At 62.8% G+C, this 9,786-nt stretch overlaps 1 protein-coding gene across 3 annotated transcripts; it reads right to left on the bottom strand.

The window, feature by feature from the left end:
• Positions 1–5,581: 5,581 nt before the first annotated feature.
• Positions 5,582–8,203, bottom strand: SNRPD2 (small nuclear ribonucleoprotein D2 polypeptide). 3 transcript variants are annotated; one of them, XM_024207380.3, is made up of 4 exons: positions 8,091–8,183; positions 7,355–7,427; positions 6,575–6,754; positions 5,582–6,055 (listed from the first exon to the last, which is right to left on the bottom strand). In XM_024207380.3, the coding sequence occupies exons 3-4, from the start codon at positions 6,724–6,726 to the stop codon at positions 5,881–5,883; spliced, it is 327 nt and encodes a 108-aa protein (XP_024063148.1). In that variant the 5' UTR covers positions 6,727–6,754; positions 7,355–7,427; positions 8,091–8,183; the 3' UTR covers positions 5,582–5,880. The 3 variants fall into 3 exon arrangements, with proteins under 3 accessions (XP_024063148.1, XP_024063149.1, XP_024063147.1); XM_024207381.3 differs by having other exon boundaries at positions 7,359–7,427; XM_024207379.3 differs by lacking the exon at positions 7,355–7,427 and having other exon boundaries at positions 8,091–8,203.
• Positions 8,204–9,786: the final 1,583 nt, after the last annotated feature.

The following is a 9,786-nucleotide window of genomic DNA, read 5'->3' as shown; positions in this document are numbered from 1 at the left end:
GCTCTAACCACTGAGCCACTCCTGGAGACAGCCACATATGTTTTGAAAAGTCCACATCCAGTAGCAACGCGCCCCGCTCCCCGCCCCGGTTTCTTCTTTCATTCTGGGTTTGGACAGGGTTGGTTTGACGGCCTTTCCCTGAGGCGGGGGCCACCCCCACCCCACGCCCTCCGGCCAGCGCAGGAGAACCCAAGAGGGAACTGGCCCAGCCTGTGACCTCAGCCCCAGGCAGGAGAAAAGCAGCGAGGGAAGCAGCAGCAACAGGCCAGCTGGGTTTGCCGGGTGATGCAGGCGAGGCCAAGGAGCCAGGGGTGGAATTTCTCCTCTCAGGGCTCCGGCAAGCAGGTAGTTGTGGCTAGATCGGTTCAGGTTTTCAGCTCTCCTTTAAATTAGCCCTGCGGGACCCTCGGCCCAGGCCGGTTCGGGCAGCGTCACCAGCCGTTCCTGGATCATCTCATTAAAGGCATCTCCCTGCTGAATTCAATGCGGTGCCGTCCTTCAGGAGGGGGGCGGGTATTGGGATGGGCATGCAGGCAGGAGTCCTGGGAATGGTTCAGAGCGGGGAAGGGGTGTGTGTGAATGTGCCCGTCTGTGGGGCAGTGCCGGGCGGTGTATTCATTTTGGTGCACCAAGGACTCCCCCCGCACCCCACCCCATGGCATGCCTGCAGTGCTGCTGTTTCCCAGCAGGGGGCGCTGTGACACCACAGCTGTATTAGGCACCGCTGACCCCAGCCGGCAGAGACCCCTGGGCCCACAGACCCCCATCCTCACAACTCGGGGTGGGGGGGCCAGGCCGTGGGGACCCGGTTGCCTCGCATCCCAGATCTGGGTGGACACCAGAGCTCGGGGAGGGGACGGAGTGAGCCTGGTCCCAGATCCCAGCCTGGCAGCCCTATCCGTGCCAGCGCTGTGCCCCCAGCCCCTCTGGCATGGGCTCCCCCCAGGCGTTGGGCTGGATCCTGCTAGGGGCAGCCTGGAACCTTGCAGACGAGCACACAGGGTCTCGGCTTCCACCCACACCAGGCCTTGCTCCGCAGCCTCTCCTAGTGAGGGCGCTTCGCGGGGCGACCCAGGCCCCCTCCTGTGGCCGTGGGAGGGGCTGGATTGTGGGGGAGAGGGCTGAGATAGATGGGCAGAGGGAGGAATGGGGTGTGGAGGGGAACACCGAGGGCTGGGGGGAAGGAAGAGATGGGGGCAGTAGAGGGGATGGGGGGAGAGCTGAAGGAAGGTGCAGCGCTGCAGTTGCAGGGGAGGGCATATTCACACACGTGCTGTCCTCCATGAGATGGGTGGTTTCCTGGGTCATGCAGCCTGGCAGAAGCCAAGCTCTGAGGGGCTGTTGGCAGCCAGCGCGGGCCAGTCTCCCCAAACCAGGCAGGGGACGTACATCCCCGACGGTGCCCAGATCACACCCGGGGCTCCCCGCTCAGCCGGTTCCCCAGCTCCCAGCAGGAGCGGGCAAAGGGCACCCACGGAGCCTAGCACACCACCAGCCAGGTTTGCATCTCACGGGCGTGTGCGTGGGGGGCAGGGAATGGGGGGGCAGCAGGGGGGAGGGGCAGCGGGGAACCCAGCCCCTCTGACAAACCCTGCAGCTCCCTGGGATTGCAGCAGGTGAGTGATCTGGGCAGTGAGTTTAGCCCAGCTCGGAAACCCCCTCCCCCCTCACTCCCGGCCATTCCCCAGGCAGCAGACAGCACATCTGTGCAGGGGTGGAGAGCCAGGCTGCTGCAAATCAGCAGGGGGCGCTCTCCCCTCACAGTCAGTGCTGGCCCCGGCTCAGTGTTAGGGGGTGCTGTGCTCCAGGGAGTGGGGCGGGGTGCCCCTCCCTTGAATGGTGGCATTTCACTGCTAGGTGAGTCATTCCTATGTTTGCACCTGGCACACGAACCCTACTCTGGGACTGGTGCCCCCAGGCCATCCTACCACGCAAATAACACCCCACCCTAGAGGTGGCTGCATTGTGGTGCTGGGTGCAGGTCCATTGAGACACATTTAGGGCCCTGGTACATCATGTTCGCTGGGGCCCCACCCCACCTCCTCCCATGTCACCTCAGTTACAGACATTTTGGGAGCCCCCCATGCTCAGGAAGGCCGGTACAATAGGCCCCCTTTCATCTCATCAGCCCAGAGGTGGCCGCATCTCAGCCCACCTGGGACAATCCTGTCTGTGCTGCAGTTCCCAGGACCTAGCACTGCCTCTCTGCCACGTGCCGGGGTGAGAGGAACCGGCTCGATATGGCGGCTCGGGTTCGGCGCAGGCCGCGGCTTGGATTTCGCCTCGTCAGGTGCTTTTCCTTCACCTCCCCCAGAGGCAGCGACAGGAGGGAAGGGGATGATTTGGTCCGGAGGAGGCGCAGCAGCGAAGGGCCGGGGTGGCGGAGCCAGCATGGCCTTATCACAATGAGATTCCGACACCGGAGCCGGGCCAGAGCTCGGGATCAATCCCTCTCCCCCTGGGATCCTGGCCAGGCCGAGCTGCAGCTGGAGCCGGTGACCCCCCTCCATCCATCTCGCCACTGCAGCACTGCATCCCTTCCCCGCTCTGGGTCCCCCCCACAGCTGCCTCTTGTGCCAGGATCTGGGGAGAGGCAGGCCTGAGGGGGTTGGTCTGTCCAGGCCACCAGGCAGGAATCCAGTCCCCCATTCCCTGGGCGTTAACAGCCCAGAATCTTTCAGCAGGGCTGGGAAGTGACCCCACACCCCCAGGGGCAGGAAGGCTCTAGCTCCGACCCACCCCAGCTCCCAGGGAGGCGCTGGTGCCCAGCTAGCACCGGACAAGTCCCCAAGGGTGCCACAAGCCAGGGTGCTGGCAGAAGAGTGGGCCTAGCTGTTTCCCTGCCCGGGCTGGGTCAGACCCGCCAGGCAAGGAAGTGTCGGGTACAATGTGGAGCCAGCGTTGGCCAGCACCGGGTGGGGTGTGTCAGGTCTGACGTAGGCAGATGCCCCCTCTGCCCCATGCCACGTTGTTGCCCCTTCCCACCAGCCCAGGCCGCCCAGTACCATCTCTCCTCCTGAGCCCCTGCCCATCGGGGCTCAGCCCCTCGCCCCAGCTGAGCAGATGTCCTGCCAAACGGCCCATCTGTCCCTTGATCAATAATTCATCCCCTCCCCAGCAGTAACCGATCTGGCCCGGCGGCTGCGCGGCGGGAAAGGGGCTGTCCTGTGAGAGAGCAACACAAAGTCACTTTGAGAGCGGAGCAGAGCGCGGGGGCCCCGGGGGGTCGAGTTTCACTGGCTGAGGAGCAGCTGGGCCCAGGGGTGAGCTCATGCTGAGACAGCGCGGAGGAAGAGATGCCCGCAGATCCAGCAGCGCTGCCAGCACCGACCCACGGCGGCTCCGTGCACAAAGGAATAGTGCGGGGCTGGCTGGCTGGCTCAGGGGGGCAGGGAATGGGACCTTCCCCCTCTAGCCCAGGGGGTCTCAACCTCTTTGAGGCCCCCCGAACAGGCGATAACAGCACCGCAGCCCGCCTGTGCCCAGCAAGGGGTTTTCAGCACAGCTAGTAGCCGAAGAGCTGAATTCAATGGCTAGCTAGTTACACCCCCCTGCCTAGAACACACAAAAGGAGAATACAGGGACAAAAATAAACCCGAGCCAGGGCTTATGCCTGGTTTATTTCGGTGGACCCTCTGAAACCTGCTTGCGGCCCAGCCCCCCAGCTGAGAACCGCTGCTCTGGTGCCGATCCTGCCATAGGGGTGGGGAATGGGGCCTTTCCCCTCTGGGGACGCTGGCTCCGATCTGGCCCCTGGGGGGGTTTGGCTGGCACGGGGGGGGGGGCGGGAGGAGAAGAGAAGAGGGTGATTTGGACCTTTCCAGATTATTCTCCCATTCAAAGCCCCCACCCCACCCCACCAGCAGGGCCCATCAGTTGCTCCCCCAGCTGCCATGCGGTGGCCCCCGTAAAGGAGTTGGGAGGTCTCCCTCCCCCCTCAGAGGGTCAGCTGTTCCCGTCCCAACAGACTCTCAGTGGCTGCTCCCTCCTCCCAACCCTAGCTCGAGCAGGGGGTGTTGACAGCACAGGGCGAATCAGCCCAGCCTGCCGCTGCTGCTCGGTTGACAGACAGAGGCCATCAGGCCGCAGGGCCCTTGAGCCAGTGCCTGGGCCCAGCCCTGCATCCAGCCACAGCTTTGTAAAGTCTCCGCAGCCTGCCTTGCCCACAGGTCGCCCATCCTTGTGGCATCTGGCCCCCTTCGGCTCCTCACACAGAGACCAGCTCTGGGGAGGGGAAGAGCCAGAGCCGCAGGGCAGGGAAGAATGTAGCTCCCACGGGAGAAGCCAAACAGCCTGTTACCCATAAGGGGACGATGTGAACCAACGTTTAAAGCATGTGGGTCCCATCCCTGCCCCATCCGACCACCCCTTTCTGGAGGAGAAGCAGTGGAGTGTGGGTCTAACTGTGGAACAGGCCTTCGGCCTCCCAGACTATTTACAGCCAACAGCGGGCCCTCTCCCGTCCCAGCCTGGCTCACATGACAGTGCCTGCCAGCAGCCTAGCCCCCTCATGGAACTGCCAGCAAGATCCACCCCATGTCACCGGCCGCGCCACCTCTCCGCCCCAAAGCAGGCAAGAGACAGCTGGAGAAATCAAGCTGGTTTATTACAAAAGACCCTGGTGTGACCCGTTTGCTGCAAGGAGAGGAGCTGCCCTGGAGGCTGGGGCTACAACTTACAAGACCCCGCTCCTGAAACTGCCCCGTGGACACAAGGAACCCGGGACACAAGGATCCACTAGCTCGGATGCCGCTGGAGGATCAGGGCCAGGGGAGCTGTCGACGCCAGGGATTTCTGCACCGATGAGCTGTGGGATTGTACCAGGCATGACTTACCCCCAGCCCAGGCAGGGTCTGGAGGTTCAAAGTGAGGGGAAGAGGCTACTTGGTCCCTGTCCCGCTTTATAGCTGAGCAGAGTAGTAAAATCGCCTCAGCTAGTCCCGCTGGAACCAAGCCAAGGCTGATGCTATGCTGAAGCTGTCTACACTAGGAGCTGAGCGGTGTTTCAAATCACATTCGCTACCTCGACTTCCCTGGCGCCTCGCTCAGCTGGAGAGCGGGACCCGAACTCTCAAGTACAACTGCTGCGCAGTCTGGGGAAGCGGAGGTTCAAGTGGGGCAGCCGTCACGCGCGCCTGGTGCCTCTCTGCGGGGCGTTTGCAGTAGGGTAGCTCTGCAGTGTGGAAATCCCCAGGGTAGCCAGCCCCCCCACCCAAATCAGACGACTACAGCAGCCGGCTCCCCTTGAAAAGACACCTTTGAAGAGCCGTTCAGAGACAATTCTGCTGAGAGGTCCCCCCCTTCTGTTAGGCTGAGATTCCCGGTGCTTTCCTTTAGGAAACCTCAGTGCTCCCCATTCCTAGCAACTGAGCCCGAGAGCAGGTCCGTCGGGGGGCCTACGAGCTAAAGAGCCTCTCACCTCTGTGCCGCCGAGTCTGCAGCCCCCAGCAGCAAGGCTACGGGTGGGCACCGAGATCCTGGGTAAATCCAGAGAAGCGGCGCCAGGACACTGGCTCCTTTCAGCTTTGGGCGGGTGGGTGATGGGCGTGGGGAGCCACCAGCCGGGGATGGACTTGCAGCAGCTGGGATCTCCTGACCAGTTCTGCTCCCGGAAACCCCCTTCCAATCCCACGGGAAGGTGGGAGGTGGAGGCAGCAACGGGGCGGGCAGGGGAGCTGTGCCCAGCCCTCGGCGCTCTAAGGGCTAATAAGGGAGGTACAGGCGACACCTGGGGAGAGCTCAGCAGAGCTGTTTCTGAACGGGACGGTCTTCACAAGCGATGCAGCCAGCAGGCTTCATCCAGAAGGGCTGGAGGCAGGTTCCCCGCTCAGCCTGGCTCTGGGTCACGCCAGGGTGAGGCTGGGGCCTTGGGACAGTTCTCTATTTGCCGGCGATGAGGGGGTTCCTCAGCACCACAATGACAGAGTCCCCCCGCAGGAACATCTTGGAGATGTAGCGATCCTTGTTGACGGGCTTGGATTTCTTCTTGCCCTTGCCGCTCTTGGGCACCTCCGTCCACATCTCCTTGACGTTCTCCAGCACCATGTTACAGTGCCTGGAGGGGGAGAGTGGGGGAGGGGAGGGGATCAGTGACTCAGGGACACAGCAGTGGAGCTGGGAGGAACCACTGACGACCTAGACCCCATGGCCGGAGAGGAAGCCGCTCATTGCAGCCTCTGACCTGGCATCCCCTCTGCTAAGCCGGTCCCGCTGAGCTCATTCCTGCTGGAATCAACTACTTAGTGCAGCAGTCGGGTTCTACCAAGGAGGTGGTGGAAAAACTGTAGGTCCTTCCACGTTCCCTCCCAGACCTGGAAATACATCCCGGCAGTCCTGCCACTCAGTGCCCCCGCCATGCCACTAACCACTAGGTCACCCTCCCACAGCAGGGAAAAGAACCCAGGAACTCTGGCTCCCAGCTCACTGGACAACATCCCACCCACTCTGTACTGCAAAATGGGTGGGGGATCCTTCTGCTCTTGCTGGGGAACGGGGCAGGCATAAACCGCAGCCCCCTGGGGTCCGGCTGTGAAGGAAGGGTATTTTAAGTGTATGGGGGGGGAGGAAACCGCACCTGTCAAAGGCCTTGACGCGTCCCAGCAGCTTCTTGTTGTTGCGACAGTTGATCAGCACCTGGGTGTTGTTCTTGACCGACTGGGTGAGGACGGACAGGGGCCCCGTGTTGAACTCCTCCTCCTCCCGCTTCTGCAGCTCCTCAGGGGTCATCTCGCTCTTGGGTTTGTTTAAGAGGCTCCTGCAGGCGCAGAAGGGGAAGACACGGCATTCATGGAGCCTCTGCCACTCCCTCCTCCTCCTGCCACCCCATCTGGGGTGTCCCAGCAGGGCAAAGGGCCCCATCTCTCGGGCTGCCTTGTCCCTGACACCCCACGGCGACACGGCACTACCAGCTGGGTGATTCAGTCCTCACTTCCCCATAACCCCCCCACCTCTAGGTACCTCTACACAGCAGTAGGGGTGTGATTCCCAGCTCGCCTGGACGTACAGGCACTAGGGTCTGCTTGAGCTAGTGTTTGTGGTGGATCGGGCCTGCTGTCCCAGTATCTGCCGAGGGTCTCTGACTGGCTCGTTCTCGGTGCAGCTAGGCATTTCGGGCCGAGCTAGCAGAGGTATGGCTAGACGAGTGGGACTCTCACTCCCAGCTGCAGTGGAGAGGTACGCTAAGGCTCGCTCTATAGCCCGTAAAGCTGCCGGGCGGGAACGTGTCCATTTCGATGACATTTCATTTCGAGCAAAATGTCCCAGAGCGTTTCCATCAGGCCCAGCGCTCTATTTCTACCAGCCCGGAGCGTTTGGCGTTTTCCTGTCAAAACCCCAGGTGATAAATGATACAAACCAACCAAAGTCCTAGTCAAAACGCCTCGCTTTCACGTCGCCGGAAAAAGGTCAGCCGTTCAGTGGGGCTGCAGCTGGGAACGGGAACATTTCAAAGTGTGGCTATTTCCCGCAGAACAGAGATGCCGCCCGGGGGTCCGCTCTACCGCCGCCCGGGGGTCCGCTCGGCGGGGGCCACGCTGCCCTTCGGCGGGGACCCCTCAACTGTCTCAGGGAGGGCGGGCGGCATGTGCTGAATGGGGGGGGGGGGGGGGGGGGGGGGGGGGGGGGGACTAGCCCCTCCCCCGGCTCTCTCATCTTCCAGTCAGGAGGGGGGGTGACTCAAACCTCCCCTTTGCTGTCCCCCCGCCCCCTTCCCCGGATCCCCAGCAGCGACTCTTCTCGGGGCGGGGCATCTCCCACCCCACAGCCCGGGCGGGGAGCCCCCCGGGCCAATGCCCCGCTACGGAGCGGGGATGAACGCGCGATCCCCAGGCCAGGGGGCTCCCCCCATAGACGGGGGGGGGGGTTAGGGGGCGGGGGGGCCCAGGCGCTCCATGCCCCCGCCCGTCGGGTCCGGGGGGGGGAGCGCTGGTGAATGGATGGAGGGAAACGGAGCAGACGCCATCTGCCCCCCCCCCCGCCGCCAGGCCCCCTCAGCTCTGCCCCTCCCCCACCGCAGCTGCCCCCTCAGCTCTGCCCCTCCCCCACCGCGGCTGCCCCCCTCAGCTCTGCCCCTCCCCCTCCGGCCTCCTCACATGACGCCGCCGCCGCTCCCGCGCTCACACACGCGCCGCCAAGAACCTCGCGCCGCCGCCGCTGCTGCCGCCGGGACTTTCCGCTTCCGGGTGACGGGTGAGGACGCGTGCGCACTGCCCGGCCTGGGAAGTGCGGCCCCACTTCCGGCGCCCGAGCGGCCGCGCGCCTCCGGCTACGGGGCGGCCGGAGGGACCAGAGAGCGCGGAGCGCGAAGGGGCCGCGGCCGCCCTGGGGCTCCGCCCGGCGGCAAGCACCGGAGGGCGGGGCCAGAGTCAATGGGGCGGGGCCAGACCCAAAGGGGGGCGGGGCCTCAACCCATGGGCAGAACCAGGCGGTGGCCCCCTGCGGGGGGGCGGAGTTTGCAGCTGGGACAAAGTGACCCAGGCTGGTCCCAGCAAAGGGGGCAGGGGGAGCCCCATGACCTGGTAACCCAAGAACCAGGGGTCACCCAGTGAAATGAACAGGCAGCAGGTTGAAAACAAACAGAAGGACGTATTTCTTCACCCAGCGCACAGTCAACCTGTGGAACTCACTGCCGGGGGATACCGTGAAAGCCAAAAGTATGACTGGGCTCAAAAAAGAACTCGATAAGTTCCTGAAGAATAGGTCCATCGATGGCTATTAGCCAGGAGGCTCAGGGACACAATCCCATGCGCTGGGTGTCCCTAAACCTCTGACTGCCAGAAGCTGGGAATGGGCGGCAAGGGATGGATCACTCAATAATTGCCCTGCTCTGGTCATTCCCTCTGAAGCATCTGGCACCAGCCACTGTGGGAAGACAGGATATTGGGCTAGATGGACCTTTGGTCTGACCTAATATGGCCATTCTTGTGTAACCAGTGACTTGAAAATAAATTAAACAGTGGGAAAATTGAGTAGCCAGTGCCAGGCGATGGGTACCGCGGGGGACGATTTGTGGGGACTTGGTCGCACCTAGTGCTAACCTGCAAGGCAAAGCCAGGGCTGGCCTAGGGGAAGACTGAATAGCAGGCTATATTGATGCAAGCCATGTGGATACCAGTGCAGGATCAGGGCCTGGTTAAACCACGTGGATCCCATGCAGGATCAGGGCCTGGTTAAGCCATGTGGATCCCATGCAGGGTAGGGGGCAGGATCAAGCCCCAGCGGTCTAACTCCATAGCCCTGCTGTGGATAGTCCAGCCCCATAGCATTGCGGCGGGCAGATAGCCTGGGGATGGGGGACAGGATCAGGCCCTAGCAGCCCAGCCCCATAGATCTGGGATTCGGGCTGCTGTCCGTCTCATGTTTTCTGTCTCCTCCTATGGGATCCCCTGCCCCACTGTGGTGTGCCGGGGGGCAAGGACATGGGGTCTCCCTGGCCTGGCAGAGCCAGGAGCTTCACGGAACACATTTAAGCTCCTAAATGTCAACAGGCAACTCTGCAGGCAGTTGCCTGGGCCTATGTTTAATCAACAGCGGCCTCTGGTTACAGCCAGCTGCCTGCCCGTCTCGCCTGGTCATTTGGCTCCCTGCGCACCGCAAGCGGCTCCAGGGCGGTTTGGATTGGTGCCCTGGGCACTGGGCGGGTGCAGGGAGTGGGGTGGGCGCCAGGGCCAAGTGTGCTTAGATTTTCCACTCGCTTCTCCTATCCTGCCACTGCCCAGTTTGGACACGGACAAGAACCAGATAGATAGACAGATAGATAGATGATTAGATTAGATAGATTGGGGTGTG

Source organism: Terrapene carolina, unplaced genomic scaffold (assembly GCF_002925995.2).
Source record: "Terrapene carolina triunguis isolate 2854851 unplaced genomic scaffold, T_m_triunguis-2.0 Scaffold517, whole genome shotgun sequence".
Taxonomy (NCBI): Eukaryota; Metazoa; Chordata; order Testudines; family Emydidae; genus Terrapene; species Terrapene triunguis.
The sequence above is the reverse complement of the archived record's forward strand: the minus strand, read 5'-3'. Positions and strand labels throughout refer to the sequence as shown.